The 26750-nt window shown below is 41.7% G+C and overlaps 5 protein-coding genes and 1 long non-coding RNA gene across 10 annotated transcripts; 1 reads left to right on the forward strand and 5 right to left on the reverse strand.

Annotated features, from left to right (window-relative positions):
- Nucleotides 1-144: 144 nt before the first annotated feature.
- LOC136938288 (outer dense fiber protein 2-like) lies at nucleotides 145-5004 on the reverse strand. 4 transcript variants are annotated; one of them, XM_067231600.1, is made up of 18 exons: nucleotides 4742-5004; nucleotides 4436-4564; nucleotides 4160-4327; nucleotides 3815-3954; nucleotides 3595-3721; nucleotides 3372-3503; nucleotides 3194-3268; nucleotides 3006-3077; nucleotides 2782-2898; nucleotides 2414-2599; nucleotides 2164-2273; nucleotides 1939-2074; nucleotides 1642-1752; nucleotides 1264-1527; nucleotides 1016-1116; nucleotides 762-924; nucleotides 542-667; nucleotides 145-428 (listed from the first exon to the last, which is right to left on the reverse strand). In XM_067231600.1, exons 1-18 carry the CDS (start codon nucleotides 4850-4852, stop codon nucleotides 258-260), a joined length of 2439 nt encoding a protein of 812 aa, XP_067087701.1. In that variant the 5' UTR covers nucleotides 4853-5004; the 3' UTR covers nucleotides 145-257. The 4 variants fall into 4 exon arrangements, with proteins under 4 accessions (XP_067087701.1, XP_067087700.1, XP_067087702.1 ...); XM_067231599.1 differs by having other exon boundaries at nucleotides 533-667; XM_067231601.1 differs by lacking the exon at nucleotides 3006-3077 and having other exon boundaries at nucleotides 533-667.
- Nucleotides 5005-6198: 1194 nt separating this feature from the next.
- Nucleotides 6199-9864, reverse strand: seta (SET nuclear proto-oncogene a). Its single transcript, XM_067231606.1, has 8 exons — nucleotides 9591-9864; nucleotides 8562-8619; nucleotides 8177-8319; nucleotides 7992-8095; nucleotides 7771-7884; nucleotides 7406-7576; nucleotides 7143-7277; nucleotides 6199-7041 (listed from the first exon to the last, which is right to left on the reverse strand). The coding sequence occupies exons 1-8, from the start codon at nucleotides 9661-9663 to the stop codon at nucleotides 7018-7020; spliced, it is 822 nt and encodes a 273-aa protein (XP_067087707.1). The 5' UTR covers nucleotides 9664-9864; the 3' UTR covers nucleotides 6199-7017.
- An 858-nt stretch (nucleotides 9865-10722) lies between these two features.
- On the reverse strand, nucleotides 10723-12043 carry LOC136938293 (uncharacterized). Its single transcript, XR_010875252.1, has 3 exons — nucleotides 11395-12043; nucleotides 10964-11038; nucleotides 10723-10787 (listed from the first exon to the last, which is right to left on the reverse strand). It is a non-coding gene; the product is annotated as an uncharacterized lncRNA (long non-coding RNA).
- On the forward strand, nucleotides 10781-17465 carry LOC136938292 (serine/threonine-protein kinase N2-like). The gene is made up of 21 exons (XM_067231607.1): nucleotides 10781-11100; nucleotides 11444-11585; nucleotides 11902-12053; nucleotides 12295-12517; nucleotides 12629-12790; nucleotides 12949-13058; nucleotides 13271-13414; nucleotides 13614-13689; nucleotides 13803-13992; nucleotides 14165-14300; nucleotides 14430-14482; nucleotides 14608-14665; nucleotides 14754-14845; nucleotides 14934-15098; nucleotides 15198-15260; nucleotides 15348-15424; nucleotides 15548-15690; nucleotides 15937-16044; nucleotides 16135-16215; nucleotides 16308-16539; nucleotides 16620-17465. Exons 2-20 carry the CDS (start codon nucleotides 11453-11455, stop codon nucleotides 16509-16511), a joined length of 2370 nt encoding a protein of 789 aa, XP_067087708.1. The 5' UTR covers nucleotides 10781-11100; nucleotides 11444-11452; the 3' UTR covers nucleotides 16512-16539; nucleotides 16620-17465.
- Nucleotides 17466-17575: 110 nt separating this feature from the next.
- zdhhc12a (zinc finger DHHC-type palmitoyltransferase 12a) lies at nucleotides 17576-19172 on the reverse strand. 2 transcript variants are annotated; one of them, XM_067231603.1, is made up of 5 exons: nucleotides 19020-19172; nucleotides 18714-18847; nucleotides 18524-18637; nucleotides 18228-18394; nucleotides 17576-18139 (listed from the first exon to the last, which is right to left on the reverse strand). In XM_067231603.1, the coding sequence occupies exons 1-5, from the start codon at nucleotides 19114-19116 to the stop codon at nucleotides 17824-17826; spliced, it is 828 nt and encodes a 275-aa protein (XP_067087704.1). In that variant the 5' UTR covers nucleotides 19117-19172; the 3' UTR covers nucleotides 17576-17823. The 2 variants fall into 2 exon arrangements, with proteins under 2 accessions (XP_067087704.1, XP_067087705.1); XM_067231604.1 differs by having other exon boundaries at nucleotides 17578-18139; nucleotides 18524-18613.
- Nucleotides 19173-19412: 240 nt separating this feature from the next.
- slc25a25a (solute carrier family 25 member 25a) lies at nucleotides 19413-24905 on the reverse strand. Its single transcript, XM_067231287.1, has 10 exons — nucleotides 24652-24905; nucleotides 23613-23739; nucleotides 23409-23487; nucleotides 23185-23296; nucleotides 22193-22351; nucleotides 21543-21695; nucleotides 21307-21414; nucleotides 21001-21168; nucleotides 20745-20895; nucleotides 19413-20631 (listed from the first exon to the last, which is right to left on the reverse strand). The coding sequence occupies exons 1-10, from the start codon at nucleotides 24808-24810 to the stop codon at nucleotides 20447-20449; spliced, it is 1401 nt and encodes a 466-aa protein (XP_067087388.1). The 5' UTR covers nucleotides 24811-24905; the 3' UTR covers nucleotides 19413-20446.
- Nucleotides 24906-26750: the final 1845 nt, after the last annotated feature.

Genomic DNA, 26750 nt, shown 5'->3' on the forward strand with positions numbered 1-26750 from the left:
TTCCTATCTACAGCATTTCCCACTTCTGGATTATACTTTATGCATAATCATAAATGCTGAATACTTTGTATTTAAATGTTACTGTGAACACATGTTAAAAACAGAAACGTTGAGGTGAAAACGTTAGATTTCAAGTGTCTTTATTTGTGCAGTATAGAAATAAATCAACGATTAACATCTCACAAGACAATGCAGGTTTTATTAGTGGTATATAATTATTTAGTGGTATGAAATTAACATCTTACAATGCAATGCTTTTAAATTGGAGACGGTGGGAATAGTGTACTTGTTAGCCCAGAGTCACCAAACACATTACTGTAGGAAGTTTTGAGAAACTGAACATAATTCTGCAGGCTGCGATTAGTACAGTCTGATTGTTCCAGTCTGTCCTTCAAATTCTTCAACTGACTCTGAAAGCGGCGTTCCATCTGCATAAAAAAGGTTACATCTTTTCAGTCATATTCATTGTAACTGCCAGGGCATGAATATACAGGACTTCCAATAGTTCACTTTATATATACAATATCCTTACAAAACTCACATCCTCTTTATTTCTGCGTAATTGGGACAGCTCTGCCTTAGACATCCCTAACTGGCTTTCCAGATCCAGAGCCTTCGACTGAGAGGACCTTTCTTTAGATAAAGCCCGCTCATGGCTCTCCCCAACCTGGAAGAAAAAACAGAACAGTCAAAGTGAAACCTTTGGCCCAGAAATGAAACCAAAAGCAAAGTGTGTGCGAGTCTGTCCTGCGCACACAGACCTGTCTCTGTGCGTCTTCGAGCACCTGCTCCAGCTGTTTGGAGAGGATGCTGCACTCCCTGGCTCGGTCCTCCAGCTGTTGCTGTTTACTGTGGATCGAGTCATCTCGCTGGGCGATAACCTGGGCCATGTCTCTGTTCTGCAAATTGGCCTCCTCCACTTTTCTGGATCAATGATGTTGAGCAATTGAATTTAATAACCTTTAAAACTTGCAAAGCAAAGTGCGACTAGTGTCCTATATAGAGTTTAACATACCTCTCTAAACTCTCCATTTTGTGCTTCAAATGCCTGTTTTCCTCCTGGAGCAGTAGATTATTTTCTTGAAATGCTTCCACCCGGCAGACCTGCTGGTCTACCTGTACACAGCCCCAGACACAGACCCATCTTAATCATCATATTCAAAGACAGTTTACACGACCGTAGATGCTTATGCAGGCTAACACAGTAACTAGCTAAATATAAAGTGCATTATAAATACTATTATTATTATTATGCACGCATACCTTGTGCCTGAGCTCAGCGAGGGTACTGTTCTGCTCCATGTTTCTCCTTTCCTGAGCGTCCACCTGCTCCTGCGCCTCCCTGAGCTGCAGCTCAGAGCTCCTCAGCCTCTCAGGCAGAGGCTCCAGCTCTTTCAGACGGCCCAGCAGCTGCCTCCTGACGTGCTCGATCTCCCGCTCCAGGTTGGCCTTCAGCTCCCGGGCCTCTTTCCCGGCAGCATCTAGCTTCAGGCAGTGGTCCTCGGATTCCGAGCGAGCCTTCTGAAACTGAGGCACGATACGAACACTTTCTCAACGAACGAATGACGTACGCGTTTGTATGAGTTCCAACCTCAGGCCAGTGGAGGTGTCACTTCAATGTCTGTTAGCCTGTGTTTGTACCTTGCTCTTGTACTTGTCCATCAGACTTTCATGCTTCTTGATTGAAGTCTTAAGCTGATGAGCCTCGGAGTGGGACCGAGCAAGCTTTTCCTCTGCTGCAGATAGGGAGGCCTGAAAAGAAAACACAGAAATGTTAAGAATTAACTAATAAAAGTAATACATTTTATTCACCCACTCTGTCTATATCACGTCATTATATAAACCAGTGCCGAACCAAACAAGCCAAAGATACACACACACACTCAGACAGATTCCTGCATTTATAGATCAATACATACTCAAAGTAAATGTGTTTACCTTCAGACTCTGGTTCTCTAATTTGCTTTTGGTGTTGTCAGAGTTGAGGCGGTGCAGCTGGTCCAGTAGCCCCTCCTTCTCAGCACGATTCTTCTGCTCCACAGCATACAGCTGGTCTGTCAGCTCTCTCACCTGGCTGCACATTCAGACCACAACCGTAAAGGAACTCCCACCGTCAAATAACCTATTTACAGTGTTTTTTTTTGTGTTCATTCTTTCACTCACTTTCTGAGAGCAGTCACATCCATGTCCAGCTGGCTCTTGGCGCTCGCTTCAGTGGAGTGGCGTGCACACCAGGCCTCGGCTGTGGAGAGGGCTTCTGCCAACTGGGACTCCTGGAGGGAAAGAAAAACAAGACATGGCGTTGTGTGATCCTCAGGTGTTTTCGTATAGTTGCACATATTTCACCCTGTGAAAGTAGCATACATGCATGTCGTGTTGGAAATGGTTGCCAGAGGGCCTGTGAGTATCTAACCTTCTCCAGCAGCTGTGTAGACAACTCCCTGGCTGAATCCTCACTGTGCTTGGCCCGCTGTTTTAGGGTTTGTGTCTCATGCCTGTGGATCTCTTTGCTCTCCTCATTCTGGTGCTTTAACTCTTGCAGCTTTTCCATCCAACCCTGCATCTCCTTCCTCTGAGCCTCCTGGGTCAGCTCCATGCTCTGCTCCAGACAAGAAGATCGCGAAGATGACGATTTTCAACTCAGTTTAAATGGTGCCGAAACCCCAAATCTTCAGATGGCACAGCTGTGCCTGGTGGCACAACCTAAGCAACTTTGTATACAAATACAACCTGCCTTATGTAATATGATACGACCAATCATATTGAATAACGTCAACTCACTTGAATCTGAGCAATAAGACGGTCATTTTCATCTTCTTTGCAGTGTAACTGACTTATGAGACGACTACGGGTAGACTCTAGAATCTTGGACAGCTCTCCATTAGCCTTCACATTGTCCTGCCATGAGGATGCATAGTAGGAAGACAAATGCATAGCAGTAAGATACAACTTCAGGATAAGTGAGCAAACTCTTTCAACTCTGAGGGATGGGACACCTGTCAAACCTTTTCAGAATCCAGATATAGAGCAAGCTTGGTGGCTTCTTTCTCTTTGTTGTTGAGTTTTGACAAAAGCCGCTGAAAGAAATGGGGTCAAACCAACTCATTGTGGAGGTTATGAATATCTGTGAGGGAAAATGAAGAAAAGGACAAAGCACACAACATTGCCATGTGGAGGGGTGGTGGAGACCCACCATTTTCTCATCCTCTGTGTCAGCCAGTCTCCTCAGAAGTGCATGTCTCTGCTCTGACAGCTTCAGTGATTCAGTCTATTAAATGATTGGCAAAAATACAGAAGACAACTTCATCTCAAACAATTTCTTTGCATTCGTCAATCTTAGAAAACGGACCTGTCCTGGTCAGAAAACTTACTTCACGTTCATGACACTCCCTAAGCAGTTCTCGAAGATGGCGGTTTGTGCTGTCAAATGTATCAATTTTCTTTTTCAACAACTCCTGTTCCCTTCTTAAGGAGCTTGCATTCATCTTTGACGATAGTTTATCCTACAGAAAAAAACGGTTGAACACAACATCAAATTCTCCCAACAATGCATAGCCAATGACAGATCAATATGTTTTTATTATTGAAACAAACCTTCCCTTTGCCAACAGTCTCCTTCAGGGCTTCCAACTGATTGGCCACTGCCATACTATCAATCTCAGCTTCCACTAGTTTCCTCAGCAGCAAGTCTGTTTCCCCAACAACTTTACCAGAATCAGCCCTAAACACAGTGGAATGGTTAGGGATGGTATGAACAGATACATTAGGATTTCAACTGGTAGGCCTAATGTCCCACTACAAGCCTATTCCTTACCTTTCATAATCGCCTCTCATCTTCAAGGAATGACATTCTTTCATGTTCTGTTCCCCCAGCTCCTCGTCCTGATCGCCACTCTTACGCTGGTGGGCTCTCAGAAGTTCAGACTGGTCACGCTCCTTCTTCCGCAACATTGCCTTTTCAACCAAATGAGTTATGCATCAATAAATAAAAATGTACTTATGCATAAGCATTAGATACAATATTTTCCTTGCTTTAGACATGCAAAAAAGAAACAGGAAAGCGATACACATGATTTTGCTATCAAGTTTTGCAGGTGATTGTAAGAAAGTAATAGAAGACTGTGATGTGCAACAACTACAAAATTATCTGATACTATACCTCCTTGGATGACTCAGCATCCATCATAAGTCTGTCAATCTTCATCCCTTGTCTCTTGCGGTGACTGTGACCCTCCTCATCCTCATCAGACAGGTCCTCCAACTGTAGAGGACCAAGCGATGGTTCAGCCGGTGACCCAGTTGTAATCTCAAGACAATGACTAGGCCCCTGAAATGGATAAATATTCAGCTTGTGTATTGTTGGAACACAGTCAAATAAAACAATCCTTAATTACTCGTCATGAAAAAAAATCCAGAAAGCAAATATTGCCAATACCTCCCACTTGTATACATCTTGCCGGGTGGAAGTTCTTCCTGGGGGGATCCAGGGAACACGGGTCTTTGTCTTGGCAGTTGTGCGCAAGCTCACCACATCCCCCTTGATCTGCACCTCTCTGGTCTTCATCTGGAAAAGCAGAAGCACAACAAATAACAGCATTATTTTAAATCTGTGCAGCATAGACGTTTTTGACTAACCAAAAAAATACAATAAAAAAACATAAATATTTAAACTGTACATTGTACAGATCATTTTCAGGCAGAAATGTTTTATTGAACTTCTTAATCGATATTTCCAACTCACCTGAGCAGGCCTGTAAGTGCAGCTTTTCGGACTCTTTTTTAGATGAACATGCACTGGAGTGGACTCTGCGACATGGACATGCACAGGAGGTGATGAATCTCGTGTTTTCATTATTCAACCCAGGTCGTATTTTAATAAAATACACTGCAAGTAAATCTATCAAGACTTTATTGTTGGGCTACGCTCGGTGTTGATGTTAGCTTCCCAACAACGAAGTCAAAATGGTCCCTAAACATTACTTTAAAGAATTGTTATAGGTTATCGTCTGCGTCGTATCTAACGACTCCGGCTTCAGAGACAGAAACGATAAACAAGACTTTTCAAAGAAGGTCAAATTGGATTGGCTCGTTCATACTGGATTTTTAAGATACTGCGTTGTGATTGGATAGCAGTCTTAAGCCCCACATTCTAGTCAAACGTTGCCAGTAGCAACAGGAAGTTCCTTAATAATACGTCATATATCCGCGAACTCCTGAACTGTAGACGGCGCAATACGTTTTTGTAAACGTTGTTTCAATAGTAGCCCTGTGGACCTAAAGGAAAACGGCCGATTCGGATGATTATTTCAAACATTTTATAGGAAATCGTCAAAGCTTTGAACATTGGACCGATTGCGTGAAACAATTAGGCTAGGCTACTTATTGTCTCGAACCGATTGCATGATCGCGCTTGGGGAAAGTGACCATGTGGCCAACAATGACTAGCAAAGCGCGCACTTTATCAGAACTTCTGCAGAGACAGTACGCTTTTTACTCGTGTCTCACTTTAATTTTACAATTTGCAAAGCCCGGCGAAGGTTGCAATTCACAAAGTGTAGGCGTCTCGCTTCTCTGTAGGGCTTGTGGACATGATTTGGCATTTGAAAGAGATGCCAAATTCATACCTAGTCGACTTGCGCTTTCACATAGAAATGACACAGTGCTTGGGGATAAGATAGTCCCCGTCCAGCTGTTCGAAAACCCTCATGGTCATCAATTTGAAGTTATGACATTCACAAGAGCTGACGTTTTTAAACACTTTCCTGCAGATAAGCACTTTTCCTGGTATCCTGGATACTCATGGGCTATAGCCACATGCCGAACATGCCACACGCACCTTGGTGGGTTTATTTAATTTACAAGGAAAACTTTTCATTTGACATACTTGCAACCCTTGTTTGTGACGAGCTGTTCTTTGCAGGTTGGGCGTTTCAACCAAATAACTGGTCGAGTACAGTCACAGAAGGGGAGTTTGAAGAATCGGAGCACACCTTCCTAGCTTTGATCACTCACCGATTGCTGAAAGAAGATTTCGCATCATCCCTTCTTATTACTCCCAAAGCATTAAGAGCATGACTTGTCTGTAACCTTGACCTTGTCAGAATTTCTAATAAAAATCGCATGTGTTATTGCCAGCATGCTTTACTGTCACTGTTCTAGTGTTCGACTTTATAAAGGACATCCATAAGATCACACGCATACACATTACGTTTTATTGTAACAAAGCAACTTGTACACCTCAAATTTAAAACATAATTTTCCCAGCAGAAAAGAAAATGGTGACCAGATGTAAATTCCATGAGTAAACCAGTCATTTTCCAAGAAGTAGTGGGGGCCAAAATGTACAAGTGTTTCTCTTTTTTTTTTCGGTTTTGTGTTCTTTATTAAAAATGTCATCTCATGGATATCTGTAAAACAATACAATGAAAATCAAAACAAATCCCATAGAACTGACTTCACATGCCCACCCTCAACACCCAAGATATAACCCTTTCCGACCCTAACTTTGACCCCAAACATTACAAGAGGTGATAGGAATGAGCTGGTACTTTCTGTTCATTTTAACCACATAGGGCAAAATAAAGAAAAAAACAAAATTACAGAACTTGAGGGATCTACTCCCAAACTGAAGAAAATTAGAAAAACTGGAGTTCTGGCTGCTAGCGCTAAGTCACTGCACCATGGCTTTGATCACTTATAGCAAAACTTTAAACAGGCAGAAATTATATTTATAAATTGCTATTCCTAAAACTACTCAGGATGATGAGCTGATTCTATATTTTTTTGTTTTTTAGGTTTTTATTTTTGAGATGAATGTTGGAATTGAGGTGGTACTTAAAATTCGAGGCAACCTTTTGCCTTAAGCTTCATGTGAGTGAAAGAAACTTAACATGGCACGGACAGGAGGGCTTCAAAATGAGATGAAGCACAGACATAAAAAAATAATTTTGTTCCCAAATATGGGTGAAGAACCGAAAGGGGGACATTAGGAAAAGAAATTGGTAGATCATGTCTGGTTCAGTCATCTTCTCCATCATCATCCTAAAACAAAGAGGAATCATATCAATTGTGTGAAACAGTAGTTATGTAGCACTTGTGTTTACAAGAAACAAAAAGATATTTGACTAATACTGCCAACATACCTCGCCATCATCTCCATCATCCTCTTCATCATCCTCCCCTTCATCTTCATCACCCTCCTCATCAATGTCTTCAAGACCTTCCTCATCTTCATCATCATCTTCACCCTCACCCTCCTCGTCATCCATGTCTGGAACCTGCACAATAAACAAGCCAGTTCACCCATAATTCAACAGCACAGGAATATAACGAATGTAAAAAAATAAACGAGCAGTACATTATCCAGTGTCGGTACTTGCTTAGCCAAAGTAACTACGCTACTAACCAGGTAGTACTGCAGAGGGTTAGGCCAGATGTCATCCTTAATAACCTCTCCAAGCTCATCTGCCCCGGCATCAGAGTGATCAGTAAACCAGGTGAAGAAGCTCTCCGGCTCCTCATGTTGCCTCTTCCTCCCGGCTTTATTCTGTGTCTGGCTGGAGCGCTTGGTAAGGTCCTTTTAGTTAAAAAACAATACAAATGTTACTGTATCAAAACTCACAGAGAATCTTGTTATAAAATACAAAGATCCATTTCTTATCAAATTAAGAGAACACTATTAATCCTCAGGCAGGTACATTTGAGAATATATTGCATATTTGTCTTTCATAATTAATCAGGTTAACTTGTAGTAACAAAATCGGGAAATACCTTTCCCGATTTCCATTTGATTTCTGTTGACTTTGAAGATGGGTCTCCACTCTCATTCAGATGGAACTCTTTGGAAAGGACTTTGTTTTCGAAGTATGGGTTCTCGTCGAAGTACTACAAAAGAGAAATGAGAATTGCTTGCACGCGAGGAAATAGGAGTGTCGGGATGGTTAAAACACTGGAAGCTGTTAAGAAACCTTACTGTACTTCTTAAAACTTACAAAATCTATTCTGTAGCCTGACTTGATATCTTCGAACTCCGTAACCTCCACCCTGGTGAGATAGTGAAGTGCCTCCTCATCTTCCTCTCCTAGAAGGGCAGAAACTGCAAATACATTTTGAAGTTAGAATTGTCCAATCACATCAGGTTATAAAGTAAATGCAGGACTGCAATGCAAAACCTCACCTTGTGGATGGTTGACGAAAGTAGTGACCCAGAAGTTGGGTATTTTGGCGATCAGTTCTGACCTCTTCTGGAAGAACGGCTGGCGGAGTTTGTTGTATTTCTGTTCTACTTTTAGTATCTCCTCACTTGCTTGCTCGTTCAGTCTACACAAAAAATAAATATATTTAACACTCATAATTAACATATGTCCATTGTAAAAGATACATGGTTAGGAGTTGGAATAGGCAATGCAAATACAGATAACAACATTTAAAATACTGACAATGAAAACAGACAAAGGGTCTGTCATTTCTTCTAAAACAACATTCAAACAGTCTACAATCAAAATGTATTTTTTTTTAATCAATTTAATATTCTGATATGACTTTTCATAGGACATTCTCACCTGTCGATTTCATTTTGAACTTCGTCAATATGTTCAATAGCTTCCTGTTGTTCTTTTTCTGTTGGGGAAAAAAATGTAATCCATTAGTACACTTAAAAGGCGTGTGCAGTAAAATACTTGGAGTTAAGTAATAGACATTCATTCCTAAGGTCATCACGAGGGCATTTATACATGGATGACTCTTTCCAAGCAGTAAGCTACTCAAGTCCCAAACGGAGTTTCCTGCTGGCTTCTGCCAGGCGAAGGCCGCGTGGTTCAAATGTGGGTCCGCACACTTCACTTATGCACTCTCGGTCTCCTCCACGAGAAATGCCTAGCTAGCCGGTGTAGCTAACTAGCAAAAACATCTATATCTACGGGACGCCAAAATTATGTCAACGATAACATTACCCAAACTATTGTATCAATACCCTAAAAACACACCTACCATTGCTGGTTAACAATGTTATTTTGTTGTTCTGTAGTTAGCTAGCTACATCATGGCGGAGATGCACAACAACAACACATTGCCACTGGGAAGGCTAGCTAACTTGCATGGCTCGCACCAGTGCTTGGTTAGCTAGCTAACGACGTTAGCTACGCCGTAGTTTCATTTACGCAGAAACAGTTCGCAGCTAATCAATCAACCTTACTTGATATTCTCCGTGTTAGCTAACCAACCATCTAGCTGCATAAAATAAAACACACTGAAAAATGTTTAGCTACTACTATGGAGCGAATAGTCTCTCAAAACAGATCAAGCATGCGGTAACTCGTCAAGCTAGCTAACATTTAGCTAGCCAAGGATTGTTGCGTGATGCTAGCAGCGAACATGGCCTCAGCAACACCGTTCTGAATTAGCTTGCCGCGCGATACGCAATCATCTAGACCACCACGCAGGCTGCAGCCCCTGGCCGGATAGACTTGCGTGCAAACACACCCTATAAAATTATTGCAGTTTGTAAACTAATTAGATTAAAAGCGATCAAATTCAGTTGAACTATTAAAGAAAGTGAAAATGGCGGTGAATTGGAGGCCGCCATCCCTTACCGGAGGTTTCATCCGCTCCGTCGTGGTTTGAGTTCAGCTCCTTTTTACTCACTTTAGCCGCCGAGGCCGACATGTTTTCGCAAGCTGTGAATAACAAACTTCAGCAAGAATACTTTGTTTGTATCTGAGTTCTCCTGAACCAGGAGAATCGTGTTTTAACCGAATGTTTAAGCGTGCAGAAACAACGTGTGCAGCTTCCCCCCACACAATATAAGCGAGGAAGTCAAAGACACTCACGAAGCTCAAGCCCACTCACGCGCTCCCTTTCATTACGAACGCGCCTCGCCAAATGGAACCAACTGAACTCCGCCTCCCTTGACACTAGTGTTCTTTCTCGTTCCTAGCGTTGCATTCTGATAGGCGAGGTTGCACAAGGCGGGATTTTATTGAAACACCCTCTTTAACAACAACGTTAATCAATTTAACAGATTATTACACTGTTTGACAACTGTATATCATTTGAATATCTAATATATATATATATATATATATATATATATATATGTATGTATATGTGCACCTATGGAGATCTCCATAAGGAAATTGATGTTGAGTGACTGGGAAGTCGATGCGAAATCAATACAATACATACATTACTCCAATTATTATTAGGCCTACTCCATCAGAGATTGATATAATTTTGTATTTAATGTAATTTTTTTGTTTAAGTGTTTTAATGCATGTTTGATTCATTAAACATTTGATCGGCATCAGCCGTTCTTTGTTTACCAGTTACAGTATTTTTTTAATCACGTCGCCTGTGTGCAAAGATAATGTGACAGTGACAAAACGCTTTCCATGTTCATAAAAAAAAACGAATAACGAGCTAATTAGAAATATTTTTCATTCAAAGCATGAAACAAATGTGCGAGCATCTGCTGGAAAATGCTATGCTTTTTATTCCCCAACGAAGAGCTGCAGTTGTAGAGCTGCAGTTGACTACCTAGAGCATTTGATTAATGTCCCAGGCACTCTCTGTTCCATTCTGGAACGGGCAAGCTCTTAAGCAAAGCTCTTTAGGTGGGTTCTCTGCCTAGCTGTCCTGGGGAGAGCGGCTCTATGTTTGTCTTTGGTTGGTGACAGCGGAGGAACATGTGGTTCTGCTCTAGCCAATGCTGAGCCTAGAAAGGGAGATCAGGACTCGCAGACTCGGAGCAGTGTTGGCACAGGGGGATCTCTGCCACCCCTGCAGAAAGCCTAAACAGAAAAACAAAAGGAGAGAGGAGATTTATTAACAGGAAGAGAAGAGATCAGAATGCCGGACTGGTGGAAAGGGATCTTGCAGGGCAGACATCAGAGAGGCAAAAACAAACTGGACAAGAGTCAGTGTGACTGGATTTACAAGATGTAAAGCGTTATCAAGAGGAACTCACTGTACCCACAACAGCAGAGGACTTGTTGTGTTTCAAGGATAGTGAAGGTGGAGAGGTGGAACGTGAGAAGCTCTCCTGTGGTTACGAGGATGACAAATTAGCCCTTATTCAGCAAGGAGAAAGGGGAGCACTCTGAGGTGAGTGAAGTGCACAGTCATACTTATTTTCACTTGGTTTAACCGTGTTGTTACACCTCTGGCATTTGTATCAGCGTAATCAATTTGTAAATAAGCAGGGATAAGACATGCATCGCTAACTTCATCACTTATCCCTGCTGGTTTATATTTGAATGATTTATTAACAGCATTTCATGCGTCAGTATAGATATTGCCATTCTTAAAAAAAGAAAAAATAATTTACAGGGTGAAATTGAGTTCAAGTGGTCTCTTGTGGTTGTGTTTCCCTCCATCTCGGTAGCTGTGTCTCCTTACCTCAGTGATAACGTGGAGCTCTTTGTCTCTGTGATGTGTCACTATCTAGGATCAGGAGATGCTGTCCACAGCTCAGCAGATGCTGCAGGACAGCCGCTCCAAGATTGAGCTGATTCGAATGCAGATTATCAAAGTCACCCAGACTGGTGTTGGTGATGGCCACAGCACCCATGACAGCTCCCATCATGGAGGTCAGAGATTTATGGTACAGTTGAGGAGTGGGATCATGTTTGCATGATAACAAACAGATTTTTTCTTGTAATATGAACAATATGATTGTACCATAGGGCATCGATCAGCCTTTGTGTTGTTTTCCTCTTGTGCTGTTATGACATTGAAAAGCACTCTAGAAAATTGAACGTGGTTGTAACTGACCTCTATCCCAGCCATTTGAGAAAGCATCTACGTGCACATCCATGTCTGCTGACTCGGACATATTATTTGATCTCCCTTGTACATGATGGTGTGGAGTCTGGCGGGTTTTCTGATTGAACCATGATCCTGCAGGACACTCCCCAGTGCCAGGCAGTCCCCTGGACATTCGCCTGGCAGAGTTACAGAACCATGTCCAGAGAGAGACAGATGTGTTGGCGTTGGCCAGGGATGTTGTGAAACAGCTGGAAGGGCTTTCATCACAGGACCAACTGGCCCTGGCTGAGGTGAAACACAATTTCCACATCTCATTAGCAGTCTGCAATATAGGAAAAACATCAGCATTTACATACTCTAAATATTTCCTCATGATGTATCCTAATCCCTAAGTGTGTTTTGAGAATTTATAATAGGAGTACAGTATTGGAATATATCGTGTTTGTACTCTTGTGCATCTGCAAATTATACCTTACTAACCCTAACCAGAAAATATATTGTGCCTGCATGAAACTGTCCTTCCATCACCAGGCTCAGTCCCGTGTGCTGGAGTCCTCTCAGAAGATGGACCTTCTGCGCTTCTCCTTGGAGAGATGCCTGAAAGAGATGTCCCAGGACCATCTCCAGGAGCCTGTTATTAAAGAGGGGCTCTCCACGGGATCCTCTCCATCTGAAGGTCAAAAGCAGAACCGCCTACTCTCGTTCCTCTCCACCCCCTCCTCCACATCCTTCATCAAGCCTGCTTGTCTAACAGGTATCTACAGTGTCCCGGCTCTAAATCAAAAATATTTCTATACACGGTTTCATTAGTTTGGTGTTTCTCTCTCTGGAACTAAGTCATGTTTTTTGGTATTATAACATACAGGCACTCTTGAGATCAAGCTAAATGGATGTGAGGACTTACTGATATCTCTACCTGGCTTGGACAAAGTGAACAATGCATCCTTGACTGTAAATAGCCAATCAGATCACAATGTCCAAAGCGCTACCAACCAACCACCTTCTCTAAACACAGACAACCTATCCAGTAAGTTTAATAGTCAGAAGCAAACATTTGATACAACTTTGATAAAACCAAAAACTTGGAGGATTGAAAGAATTGCCTATATCAAACGTCCTGCCTGAATTTGAACACCAAAGGTACTTACATCGTATATTCCAAACATGGCTGCTTGTGTGTGACAGTGGAGGTCAGTGCTGTGCTGCGGCTGGACAACAGACTGGTGGGCCGCACCCACTGGAGACCCCAAGACAAGCAGGCCTGGAAGCAGAGTTTTCACATCCAACTGGAGAGGGTGAGTGACATATTTAGCAGATGAATGGAAGGGATTGTCTTCACCCAACAGTAGTACACCATACATAAGACTTTCTATTGTATTATTGCAGTACTAAGTGTGAGCAGTAGAGGTCCCTCTATACTTGTCTATGTTGATGTGAATCACTGAACTTCTTGCTTTGGAGAGGGGAGAGATTTATTTGCATCCTTCTGTCCAATTTTCGTCTAAAGTCTCGGGAGCTGGAAATCGGGGTCTTCTGGCAAGACTGGAGAGGGATGTGTGCTGTCAAGTTCCTGCGTCTAGAGGAGTTCATGGACAACCAGCAACATGCCCAGTGTTTATGCCTGGACCCCCAGGGCTCACTCTTCACAGAGGTATCATATCTAAAGATGTCCTCTTCAACTGAAACAACCATTACATACACATGAAATACTCAAATTTGAACACATAAGTATCATATACTTAAAAAAATAATCGTTTCTAGCAAAACAGTTCTAAACAAGCAACCTAATTAGATAAATGAGCTACTGTGAACATAAAATCAGAATGCCTTATATGCTGTTGGTGTTATAGATCACATTTATCAACACAATCATTGAGCGCCAGCCCAAACTCAGACGGCAGAGGTGCATCTTCACAAAAGAGAAAGGTAGTGCCTATGTGGCCCTCCAATCTTCTCACAGTAGTGCTCATGTTTCTGTAGTCAGGACAGATTTTGTATCGGTAGAGCAGAACCTTGTGTTCTCTGTCCCTTTCCCTCAGGGAAGAACTTACTTCGTGCCGCCCAGATGAACATGAACTTTGCCACATGGGGTCACCTGATGATGAGTGTGCTGCCTCAGTGCAGGTCTTTTACCACGATGAGCTCATCTGGGCCTCCATCGTCTGACCCTGTGGCCGGATCTCCCCCTTCCACAGACAAGGTCATCCCATTAACACCTCCACTACCAGGGTGAGAAGCAACACAGCCTAGTACTGTGGGGTGAAATATGCCGCATATAGTAATGGGCATTACTGGATTGTGCATTAAATACTTTACTAATATCTCTTCAGCAGGATATGTGATATTTCCGATATTTTCTGTTGAAATCGGATTGTTTTTCCCTTTTTCCCTTTGTCTTTAGTGATGTACCAGTGATCAGGCTTAACATAAGTGAGGATCAGTCATCTAAAATGTCTTGCATTGACCAGGGAAAAACTGTCCCCAGCACTGTCTCCACAGCACAAACACCACCAATGCCTAAACTGACAGAACAACAGGTGATCATCCCAGCCAGGGCCCCCTTGATCATAAATACAGCATGGCAGCATTATTGATTACATTTATTTACTGTACTGGTGTTAGAATCTATATCCACCATCTTTGAGACAGTATCTCTTTCTTTTCAGCCCACCATTGGAAACAACACACCAGAGAGCAGAGGAGATGGATCTGATTCCAAGTATTATGAACACACACACGCTCGCGTGCCATAACATGGTGCTCTAGTATGCTTCTGTCTAAGGATGTTTATAAGTGTTATGACATAAATGAAAAGTAATCAATGCTATTTGGCCCCTCTACCAGGATGAAGATGGAGGATTTCAAATGCATCTCTGTTTTGGGAAGAGGACACTTTGGGAAGGTTGTTCGTTTTGTCAATGGAAACTAGAATGAATTGATTTGTTTGTTGTTTTTTTTGTTTGTCGTATTTGATGTGTTTTTGTATTCAGGTACTTCTAGCTGAGTTTAAGAAAACAGGAACACTGTATGCCATAAAAGCATTGAAGAAAAGGGAAATTGTGACTCGTGATGAAGTTGACAGGTCAGTAATAGCCCCATGGAAAATGCATGGCACAAGGAAATGGACCGAAGTAATTGCTAAGTGCTCATTCAGGGTTATCGTTTCCCAGTCTAATGAGCGAGAGGAGGATCTTTGAAATGAGTCATCCCTTTCTGGTGAATCTGCATGGCTGCTTCCAGACCAGTGAGCATGTGTGCTTCGTCATGGAGTACTCACCAGGAGGTGACCTAATGATCCACATCCACAATAATGTCTTCTCTGAAGTTCAGGCTAGGTAAGAAACATTCATACACGCACATGCACGTTTGCACACACACACACACACACACTTCATTGATAATAATTGTATTTTCTGTTTGACTTTGTGTTACAGGTTTTACTCAGCCTGTGTTTTGTTGGGTCTAGAGTTCCTACATCTGAATAAAATAGTTTATAGGTGAGAATGACATATATTTCATTTATGTTGTTCCACACAAATGCACGATACACTTTACAATGAATTTCAATATTGTGTTATGAACAGAGATTTGAAACTGGATAACTTGCTGATGGACGCTGATGGGTTTATCAAAATCACAGACTTTGGACTTTGTAAAGAGGGTAAGATAACATTTTAGTGTGTGACTAACTCAACCAAAAATGAACTGTCAGTAATAATAGGCTTCTGTGATATCAGTATTTGAATTCACTTGTTAAAGTGTTTTCTCACATTTGTTCCGACAGGAATGGGCCATGGTGACCGAACCTCAACATTCTGTGGAACACCAGAATTCCTGGCCCCTGAGGTCCTCACTGATGACAACTACACACGGGCGGTGGACTGGTGGGGGATGGGCGTCCTTATCTTTGAGATGCTCGTGGGAGAGGTTAGTCACCTGCACCAAATGCACACCACACTTTCGTAGCGTAAATACGTAATTGGAATCATCTATAAACAACCACCCTTCCACATCTCTGTCCGGTCTATGCGGTCTTCAGTGTTGCATGTACAATAAAGATAAGTATTATATAGTATAAATACCTTTATTGTTAGGACATGTGAAGTAGAACATGCAGCTTAGGGAGTACAATAATCCAAAGTGGTATGTCTCTCTCTTCACAATTTCGGTCAGTCTCCATTCCCAGGTGAAGATGAAGAGGAGGTTTTTGACAGCATTGTTAATGATGATGTACAGTATCCTAGCTGCCTCTCTCCAGACTCAGCCTCCATCATCCAGAAGGTAATGGGATTCATCTACCCCACTTATCTACTCTCTCTTTTCTCATAAAGTCTTGTTTTTGTCTCTTACTTGAGCTGTTGAACTGTTCAGCTGCTCAAAAAGAACCCACTGAAAAGACTAGGAGGAGGAGAAGAGGATGCAACTGAGGTTAAGGGGGAGAAATTCTTCAAGGTAATTTAATATCTCACTGTGCTGAGTTTGCCTTGCTGTGAGTGCATGCCTTGTTTTCTAATCTGACAATATCATTCAAAACAATTTCACAGACGATAGACTGGGATGCCTTGCTTGCGAAGAAAGTGAAACCCCCGTTCCTGCCATTGATCAAGGCGTCCATGGACGTTAGCAACTTTGACAAGGAGTTCACAAAACTCCAGCCAGTCCTGTCTCCCCCTCCTGTGTCCTGCAGCCTCTCCTCAGAACAGCAGCAGGCCTTTGTAGACTTTGACTTCTCTACCCTGCATGGATGAGGATGTCAGACACCAGGGAGACTGAAAGGTCATCAAACTTCTGCATGAGCTGTTCCGTAGCACACGACCATTACTGATAACAACTAAATGCTCTGTGTTTGTATTCAGGTAACAGACGAGGCAGACTGGCAGTCTTCAGAAGCCATCATCCCCAAAAACCAAACAGAGAATACTTTCAGGATTGTAACCCTTTATATTTGGAGCGAGTCGGGACAGCCTGACTCTGTGACTGTGCTATAGTATTTAATGCTATGGTATTTATTTTGGAATGGATTTTTGTCTAATGACAATGGATACCATCTACAAACACAAAATCAATTGTTGGAATCCAGGGACAGAATCCAAGCATGCTTTGTGGCCTTTGCTTATGTTGCCATTGCCTGATAACAGTTTCCTTCTTAAGGTACATGCTGCCATTTCTATGCATCACTGTGAGAGGCTTTGCCCACTGCCTTGACAAAGCAAATGAAAAAAGCTATTTTATTCCTGTTACATGTCCTTTATATAAATATTGTTAAATGTGAAGATGCAATGTCTATACTTATATATTTGTTCCAATAACTTCCTCAATGACATTTGTGAATTTAAGATTTTCTTTAAAAAGTGCATGGCACACTTGTGAATTTGTGCACTTAGTCTAGGACTGTGTAGTCATAAGCCACAAGATAAGCCATTTATGATATAGCCATAAATATGAATTAAATAGTGCTTTGACTATAGCAATGCTTTCAAAGTTATGCAATAACAGTGATAATGTAAAGAAGCTTTTGTGTGTTTGTTTTGAAATTCAACAGTTCAATATGGTTACTGTTGATTACAATGCATTACAGTATGAATGTATGTGGACTACCACAACCAGGAATGTATGTGTGTGACAGAAATATGTATCCATGAGAATCAGATGTATGTCACTGTGTCCTAAATCAAAAATGTGACTTCAGTCTATGTCTAGTTGTTTCATTACCTCTGAACAAAGTTTGTACATATAAATCTATCGTCTTACCACCAAATGTGGCAAAACACATTCAATAAATAAATAATGCAAATTAATGGAATATCCTGTTTTACTGTGACTCTTGTGTCAATACAAAACACTGCTTTATAATTTACAATAGATAACAAAGAAAAAGATGTAAAAAAGGTACAAATCTAAGGATTAAATGGGTAACACAATGGTTAAAAATCAATTTGATTAGAGTTTTTAACGTAATCAGCGCAACACAACAGTTGACCTACACACTGTCACTATCTGAGAGCACCAAATGTATCACCCAGTATAATCACAACACACCGTCATGTTCAACAGTACGAGTCAGACATAACTGTGGCTCCCTCTGTAGTACACCTGCTCCCAGACGACTGTCCGGCACAAGCAGAAGAAGTCCCACAGATTACAAAAAAGTCCCCGATCAAAAGGGTTCTCCTCATCGCTGCAGCTCTTTAGATATGAGATTCTGTGTCGAGACATGAATTCCCAAGTGGTAGAGCTGACAGAGACCAGATACAAGTGGCAGCACATGAGGACGACCACCACCAAAGAGAAAACACCTATAAGACCCAGCGAAGCCAGCAGGAAGACATTTGCTCTGAACCACACCTTCCATGTGTCAGTAAAAGAGATGCCCGACCTGCAAGACATAGACGTCCAGTATCAGAAACCAAACAAAGACTGTGTGGGTATTCTATGAGTCGGATCAAATATTCACCCACACTTACCATGCTATCTGAAGGGCCCAGAGTAAAACCACCAGTTGCACTGTCAGATATATGATGAACCAGCGGTGGTTCCTTTCCCCAACACAATTGTCGATCCAAGGACAGTGATGATCAAACCGACGCACACAGTGTTTACAGGTATGGCAGTGCTTGGCCCTCATAGGTTGCTGCTTGAAAGAAAAGGAAGAGAACACAGTACAGTACTCACAATTACAGCAATGTGTAATGATGGTATCATTTATTTGATCGGAGGACACACCATGATGGTGTATTGGTCTCTCAACTGGCTACAGTACCTGGAAAAGACAATATCCACAACGGCGTAATCGAGGAGTGGTGCTATCAGGCATCATCTCCTCCAACTCTTCACTTACAGCCTGAGGACACTGGTAACACATGTTATTGTATTTCTGTAATTGCCATAAGTAATAGATCAGACTTAGATTAAAGTTATAGCTGCCTAATATAGTTAAATGTTTATCGTACCTTAATACTGTCAGAGAGGACAAACCCTGGGTCCATTAAAGACACGGTGAAGTACAGCATTACTGACAGCAAAACCAGCAAGGAGAACACCACTGGTTGCGTCAAATCACCCTTCTCCTCTTGTCTTCTCAAGTCTAGCAGGGCAAGAGATAACTAGGTTTACTTTATCTACTTAGAACACAACCTTTTCTGACAATTACATACAGAACCGTGTGTGTAGCTTGATAAGTGTTGGTCTTAGGAAGCCAAACTACAAAACAAGCTACTACGTGTAACGAGGTTAGCTTGTGTCATATTTCGGTTTACCTGTGTTATGTAGGAATAGAATCAAAGTAATAACCCATGTCAGGACAACATGTGTGGTCCTGATTAGATGACCAGATCGAAAAATGTTTTTTAACATCGTTGCATGATCGAATCTAACTTGCAAGCTAGATATACAATAGCGAACCACTTGCTTTGCCTTGCAGCGCTTACAAACACTTCCTGGAATGATCACATGTTTGGCCTAGCCAATAAAAATTCAGCCATTTGATATATTCAACCGAGCAGGGCACAGGGTACACGTTCTGAATTCCAAGGTGAGGCAGTTATTAATAAAACGGACACGGCCATGTCCTTCGTTCCTCAAGTTCCAATCTAATTTCCTCGTGGTGTCCCGAAAATATCTATATAAAATTAATAAACATGAGCCACAAGTATTTGAATATTTTGCATTTATTTGAAACAAAAGTATAATAATAAAAAAAAACACAATAAAAATGTATTTTGAAAAGTTAGGAATCCTACCAACTTTTAAAGTTAAAGAATTCATGAAGGTGTCTCCAGCATTTGATTAAAGTGCATTCGTGTTACTAAACTATGAAGCCACCAGGTATTTTTTTTAAACAAACGCTTTCAATGTTTCAAATGTCTTCAAAACACATACGGTTACAAAGTTTTCCCTGAACATGTGAACTTAATAAATCTCATCCAATAACAATATTTTTGAATTACATACAAGCAAATGTACAATCACAGTCAAGTACTTTCATGATGAAATAAATGCACTTATGCAAGTGTGCACTTCCAATGTCTCAAGTTGTAAGAAACTGCTCTCAACAGGCAACATATAACACAAAATAAATATTGTATGGACACATAAATAAGTTTCTTGTTCATAAAATAACTTTGTAAACTTAATTGGCTCAAAAGTAGCAGATCTTGCTATTGAGAAGGGATGCATTTGCCCGGAGAGAAAGTATCAAAAAGCAAACAATTTTTTGAAACCATTAAATTGCAAGAACTGTTTCTGGATACATTTTAGGCATAACAGCATTTGCACAGGGCACAGATAAAGTAGTGTTAACATGGGATGCAAACTGGACTGCAGTTTAAATGTGGACACGATGCAAATCTGCATAGAGTTTAACATATACTTAATGGCAACTACATTTGGTCCTCAAGTATAGAGCATTACAAGCATTCCCTGTAGAGTTACGGTAATATCTTATTGCTCTTCTAAAATAGCAGCATCCGTCATAGTGATGGAGGTTCCCTTTTCCCTTCGTTTCAGCTCACAGAGTCGATAACATTGATCTTGGCATTTCATAATCCTGCACCTTGCCCGCCTTCCATCCTCTGACATTCATAGAATGAGATGGCTCCATAACCCTCGGGTCCAATCGTTCCCATGAGCCCACAGCCAAACCCCAGTCGGGGTGGCTAACATAGTCTGTTGCTGACCCATCACCTCAACGTGACGTCACTCCTAGTGACGTCTTCAGGTTCTCGTATACCACGTAACTGATGCTGACAGCTGGAATGACCTTAAGGAAGTTGGGGGCCAGACCCCTGTAGAGACCAGTGGGCCCCTCGGTCCTGATGATTTGTTTGAAGAGCCCAGACATGGTCATCTGAGGGCTGCCCTCAAACATTGCTGAATGGGACAAATAAAAGAAACAGGGTTAGAAGGAACGATGCATGGACAAATTCAAAAACGGATAAACATTCCAATGTGAAGATGGGGTCGTGCATGGTTGAGAATCTCACCTTGTGCCTGCATCCGGGTGCGTACCAAAGCCAAGGGGTAGCTGGCCAGCTGACCACAGGTGCTAGACACTGTGCCACAAGCCAGCAGGACTAATATGCCTGGGTCAGTGCTGTTAGTGCCATACTTCTGTAGCCAGGAATTCTTTAACGTCTGTAAAGTGAGGAGAAAAAAAGTTAGAAAATGCCTTATGCAAGCAGCAAATGCGATAAAAAGATGTGACCCTTTAAAAAAAATCAATTTGCAGTCTCCATTTACCTCATAAACAGCCAAGTCAATGCCAGCATAAGGGATGATGCCCAACATGTTGGGAACATAACCCTTGTAGAAGGCACCCAGTCCCTCTCTCCTGAAGATATGCTTGGCACAGTCCAAGATCCCAGAGTACTGACCAGTTGTCCTCAGGGCAAGTCTTGTTTTGAGTACCTGCAGGTTCAGAATAGAAAACAATAATCAACCAAACAAGTCATGAGTAGGAGGTTATACATTTCTCACCAATAACTCATTTAACTGAAATGCATTTGATAATGGTTTTCAGGGATCTGAATCAGGGAGACAAATTACCTCCATGGGGTAGATGGTGCTCTGAGCAATGACTCCAGCCAGAGAGCCAGCGAGGAAGCGCTCCAAAATACCCAGACTCTCCTTGCTGCTGCCCATCAGGCGTTTGATCTATACAGGCATCACCAGGAGAGAGAAACACATTTAGAATACTAAATCTTCCCAATGCAAAACACCAGTAAAAGGATCACTCAGGATAGAATCCAAAGTTTAATCTCAGAAGTAACCAAAGTATTTACCTGCTCATAGGCCATAAACTTGAGAGCAGATTCTGGGGCAATTTTGATTATGTTGACCCCATTCCCTCTCCACAGTGACCTCATGCCCCCCTCTTTGATCATCTGGGTGAGTCCAGTCATGATACACATGTTGTTGCTACGGGAACCATGAACCTGTCAAATGAAGAACACAGGGGGTCAAATACAATCTCATTACACATCTCCAGTCAGATGTGTAAAAAACAAACACCAAAAAAATTGGACAAACAAAAAAAGTTGCCCTAGGGACACAACTGATCCGCTGACGTAAATTATTGGGCTATTGACACATATTCCCACTCTTATCGTGTACACAAAGAACTACAATCGATGGCGTAACTGTAGCCCATCATGTACATCTGTGAGGAAGGTGTGCTGGCTCCCCTCCAGTAATTGGTTGACAGGAGTGGACTTATCGACCATGCACGCTAAACTAGACTCTGGACCCCTGTTCCAGCACATTTACGTCAAAACTTGGGAGGTACTTGTTAACTAATTTATCACTAAGATAACCAGTCTTGCTGTCATTTCTTTTTTATCTACCATGTCCCTGGAAGGTTACGCAAGCAGTACGCCTTCACCCTGCCAACATTCAAGTTGTCTGATTGAGAAAGTAGGTCCAGTTGTCCTACCTGCATGAGCACTTTGAGCCGGTCTAAAGGGGCGGTGAAGGTTCTAGACACGACTCCCGCACCTCCGCCTGCAGTCAGATGTCTCCACCACATCCCAGTCAGCTTTTCCTCCGAGGTGAACTCATCAGGCACCATCATGTTCTCACCCACATCAAAGATCTGAAGGTGAAGATCATGGTCAGAAAAAAAAAAACCTCACATCTCTCTGAAAGGAGGGTATAAAAGGACTGATCATGGGACAGGGGTCAGTTTCAAGCCAAATACTTTTGGGAAACAGCCATTTTCTTGGTAACCAACTTGTATAAGAAATAGGAAGTCTGCTTTACTCAACATTTATGGCCAATATTACAAGAGCAAAGGCCAAAGGTCATGATAACTCTTGATAAAGCTTGCCATTAGTCATTTTATATCCTGGGACAGTGAGGGAGACCACACAGATGTAGACTGGTCTGGATACATGACCTGCCTCCCAGTGTACATGCTCTGGATCACTCATGTCAATGAGCGCGATTACCAGAGGGTAAACTCTGGAAATAGTGACGCGAGTTAAACTGATTATGCAACGCTCCGTGACATTTTGCCTGGCCTTTGTCTTGGGTTACCACTGCCAAAAGAGAACATCTATATATTTGTAGCCACGTGGAGCCAACCATTACATGCCAAGTAGACGATGGCACATATGAAATGTAAACAGACTACGATTAGGTGGTATAAATGTCAGCTCATTGAGGATGTCAAGAATTTCACTCCTGGGAAAGAGTTCTAGACAGTAATTATAGCTGCCACATTTTACAGGCCTTTTGCACAAGTGTACGTACTCTTTAGTCATAAGCCTTCCGATTCAGAACGAACTCTAGGACTTAATTTCTGACGCAGGTCTAGGGCTCTTAAAGGGATTGGTGTGTCAATGGATTAGGTTGCGATCGGATGTGCCAACAGGGAACCTACGCTCCCCATTCATGTCAATAAGCTTGTCTCGTCTCTGTTCTCACCGTGGAGTGTTTCCAGTAGAGGATGATCTCTGGGATGTGCTCAGCGGGCTCCAGCAGATTGTACTTGCTCAACTCGTTCCAGTCGATGGTCATTGTTCCATTCTTATCCATACTATTCAAACGAGACAAAAATGTTACATTGCAATACACATTCAAATCAGGGGTGTTCGACAACACAGGCCATAAAGAAAAGTAGGAGGAGGCTTCATCCAGACGACGTTTACCTTTTCAGGACTTTCTCGGCGTGCTGCTGGGAGATGCGTACTCCGAGGTCCTGAAGTGACTGCATGATCTCTTTGGAATCTATACGACATGAACAGAAAGAATTCAACATTAATTCCACCTGGAAAATGTATGCAATGGTCCAGAGCCAATGGCCTAACTCCTATTTATCGTCTGTTCATTCGTGTGAATGGGTGCAACTGTACCTGCACTCTTTTGGTCAAGACTCTTGAAGACAAGTTTCAGATCTTTCTCATGATCTTGCAAATAGTGAACAAACTCCTCAAAGGCCAGCTGTCCATCCAAGTCCTTCTCTTTGTGTTTCACAGCTTTCTACAGGAGAGAAAAGAAAAATCTGAAAGTTTAATCTCAGAACCAATGCACGACACTGGCATTACAGAGTTAACAGTCCCAGTACACCCAGGTGGTTTATGGAACGCATTCATGGACCTTGGCAGTTGCCCTTCATTATAAGCATTTGGTTTGAATTCTGTACTAAGGCCTCAGGTAGCCAATTTAATGGGCCATGCTTGACTAGTTTCACAATTTCAGTGCCCTGCCAACAACATTTATTTCAGCAATGTCTGCAACATGAGGGAGATGTTCCAAGAACATTTGTGGCAATTCAGAGACAGTGGTACTGTTACACTATTCAAACAAGCAGATTAAATATCAGTTAGCCTGCAACCCCAATGCTGGCGGCCCAGTCCAATTTTAGACCAGGTAGGCCTAGACAGGATCAGGCCTCGCTGGCATAGTGTGTCTTGGCACGTCGACCCATCGTTAAGGATATAGATAGATGTTCTGAAGTCGTGGCTACTACACGCGCTGTAGACGCTAGTCTATGCCAAGAACATTGCTCCTTGGCAAGTGGGTCACGGACATTCACTGTCGGGACTGAGTTTGAAACTAGTAATCAGGTAAATCATCCAATTCAATTAGCCTTCATTTTACACGTCATCAACGTGTAAATCTTGGAGAATCCACAAAATAAATTAACTATTAACGATATATAAAAGTAAGATTATGATCACGTCTCATCTCAAGCCCCCATGCACTTTAAAAAATGCAAAACGCATTAGAGCACACCACTTTCCGCCATTTATGCAGACACTCGGAAGTGGGCAGTACTTACAGGAATGTGTAGTTTAAGGCACACCCCGCTTTAACTTTTGATTCAAAAGTTTTGATCTTATTAAACAAAGTTCATGATATTAAGTTCAGACATACTCTGTCAGTTCTTACCCTTCTCCATTTCTGGTATGTTGAAAATTCCTGAGTCGGTAGAAATACACTCAACTTGAAGAGGGATTTCAACTCCGATGGTAGTCCATTTGACTCAAAATATTCAAATTCAATCGGGTCTATATTCGGAACAGGCACATAAAGGCAAAGACCAAGCATGTTGATATCAAAATAAAAACGTTCCACTATAAATAAATAAATAGGAAGCTGAAGCGATGGGAGACTCCCGAAAGGAAAGAGAACGATCCTCTTAAAATGCCGGTAAGGAAGTGCCTCGTGTTTAAGAAGCGTTTAACCACTCCCTTTTATAAAAAAGGATCCGTATCATTGGCTGCTACCTTTTTTTTCTCACTACCATTTTCATTGACGACGTCAATTTGCTATAGACCAACCACAGCGTCAACCCATTGATTGGCCCCTCAAACATGGAGGCCCCTTCCTTTGTGCGTCATAGGCTATGCGGCACACGCCCTCTAACTTATTATTTTTTTTTTTTTCTGCTTCTACATTTTGTGTTGAGCATCCAGAAACAAGTTTCTCATTTATTTGGGCATTGTATATATATATAAAACATTTATGGAAGGATATTCACAGTTTTATAATTTTTAATATTCTTGATGACTTTAGTTTCTTGTGGGAGAATGTGCTGCTCGGTTTCCTTAACCATAGTAAAGATAGAGAAACAATTTTACCTTGTAAATCTAATTGTGCTGATGGCTACAATTCATATTCATAAGTGTAAATTCACAAATAAAAAGCCACTCTTCTGTGTTTTCTACAGGGAATTTGAGCAGTAACCCTGTAAGACCCCTGGTTGTAAAATTACAATGTCACTTTTAGCTCCCTAATTTCAAATTTCTTTTTTTTTTTGAAGACCATATTTATCCAATGGCATTGCAAGACAAGACAATAGGACAATAGGCTACTTTTTTTTGCAAATGTGTTTTTTGGAGAGCTAAAAGTGATGTTGCAATTTTAAACTGTAAAACTCTAAGTTAAAACTGTAAATTTGTGTGCATCCTTTAATGTATTTGTATGATCTATCATTTATTGTACCCCTTAGCATATGTAATCACTACTTGTTTGTATACTGCTTGTTTGTATTCTAATCTTTCATCACTGACATTTGTTCTAGTATTTAAACAACAACCTACAGTGTGAACACAGAGTCAACTGTTGACTGCATGTCAACTGTTCTGCACGGCGTGCAGCAGCCATGGAGCCAGGCTATCTCATCAGGTCTGGAGCTGGAAGTACATCAAGACTTAGGTGCACGTGGCAGACAGCTGAGACTGGAGCTATCAGGGTGCCATCACACTGGTTATTACAGTAAATCATACAGACCTTAAGTGAAATAACTTATGATATTAGGGAGTCAGTTGGCTGAGCGGTGAGGGAGTCGGGCTAGTAATCCGAAGGTTGCCAGTTCGATTCCCGGTCATGCAAACTGACGTTGTGTCCTTGGGCAAGGCACTTCACCCTACTTGCCTCAGGGGAATGTCCCTGTACTTACTGTAAGTCGCTCTGGATAAGAGCGTCTGCTAAATGACTAAATGTAAATGTATTAGCTATCATGCAAACCCTTACACAAGCAATGAAATGCTAGCATGCAACAGCACAGTATTTCAGAGCTAAATGGATTCACAAGAATAAAAGGATAGTTTGATACAGTTTATTGGACATATTAACTATAATACAAGGAATATATACATTATTTAGCTCATCATGGATTAAAATGGAATTAAATCAAAAAGCATTGTGATAAAAACAAAGGGAGTGCACACAAGTGTATTATATGCCAAATTAAGCTGTTTTGCAGAACCAGTGTTATTCAACATAAGCTCCAATTACCAAGTCAAACAACAAAACAAAGTGTGATACCCCCTGGGTCAAGTCAATGATTCCCTGTCTCATTGCACACAGTCTGTTGTTTTGGCCACCATGAATGTGTCTGTATTTCGGGTTTCACACCAGATAACCTTTCCGATAGGGCCATTGTAACGGAAAAAAACAGGAAGGAAGTAAACAGGTCACTAAACTGTATCAGTTTTATTATCAGTAGAACTAGTCCACTTGTCAAGAAAACAGTACAGAGGGCA

The sequence above is a fragment of the Osmerus mordax genome, chromosome 28 (assembly GCF_038355195.1).
Source record: "Osmerus mordax isolate fOsmMor3 chromosome 28, fOsmMor3.pri, whole genome shotgun sequence".
In the NCBI taxonomy this organism is placed as follows: Eukaryota; Metazoa; Chordata; class Actinopteri; order Osmeriformes; family Osmeridae; genus Osmerus; species Osmerus mordax.

Excerpts from the sequence above, each read along its gene's own strand:
- LOC136938288 (XM_067231599.1), bottom strand. The coding sequence starts at position 4,852 with ATGAAAACACGAGATTCATCACCTCCTGTGCATGTCCATGTCGCAGAG. Across the intron at positions 3,955-4,159 it reads ATGCTGAGTCATCCAAGGAG|GCAATGTTGCGGAAGAAGGA; the intron begins GTATAGTATCAG and ends TTGGTTGAAAAG. Across the intron at positions 1,117-1,263 it reads TCGCTGAGCTCAGGCACAAG|GTAGACCAGCAGGTCTGCCG; the intron begins GTATGCGTGCAT and ends GGCTGTGTACAG.
- zdhhc12a (XM_067231603.1), bottom strand. The coding sequence starts at position 19,116 with ATGTTAAAAAACATTTTTCGATCTGGTCATCTAATCAGGACCACACAT. Across the intron at positions 18,638-18,713 it reads TCCTCTCTGACAGTATTAAG|AAATACAATAACATGTGTTA; the intron begins GTACGATAAACA and ends TGGCAATTACAG. Across the intron at positions 18,140-18,227 it reads TGGGCCCTTCAGATAGCATG|GTCGGGCATCTCTTTTACTG; the intron begins GTAAGTGTGGGT and ends TATGTCTTGCAG.
- slc25a25a (XM_067231287.1), bottom strand. The coding sequence starts at position 24,810 with ATGCTTGGTCTTTGCCTTTATGTGCCTGTTCCGAATATAGACCCGATT. Across the intron at positions 23,740-24,651 it reads CATACCAGAAATGGAGAAGG|AAAGCTGTGAAACACAAAGA; the intron begins GTAAGAACTGAC and ends TCTCTCCTGTAG. Across the intron at positions 20,896-21,000 it reads TTGACTTGGCTGTTTATGAG|ACGTTAAAGAATTCCTGGCT; the intron begins GTAAATGGAGAC and ends CTCACTTTACAG.
- seta (XM_067231606.1), bottom strand. The coding sequence starts at position 9,663 with ATGTCGGCCTCGGCGGCTAAAGTGAGTAAAAAGGAGCTGAACTCAAAC. Across the intron at positions 7,577-7,770 it reads TCAAATGGAAATCGGGAAAG|GACCTTACCAAGCGCTCCAG; the intron begins GTATTTCCCGAT and ends TTTAACTAAAAG. Across the intron at positions 7,042-7,142 it reads ATGATGGAGATGATGGCGAG|GATGATGATGGAGAAGATGA; the intron begins GTATGTTGGCAG and ends TCTTTGTTTTAG.
- LOC136938292 (XM_067231607.1), top strand. The coding sequence starts at position 11,453 with ATGCTGTCCACAGCTCAGCAGATGCTGCAGGACAGCCGCTCCAAGATT. Across the intron at positions 11,586-11,901 it reads TGACAGCTCCCATCATGGAG|GACACTCCCCAGTGCCAGGC; the intron begins GTCAGAGATTTA and ends ATGATCCTGCAG. Across the intron at positions 16,216-16,307 it reads AGGGGGAGAAATTCTTCAAG|ACGATAGACTGGGATGCCTT; the intron begins GTAATTTAATAT and ends ACAATTTCACAG.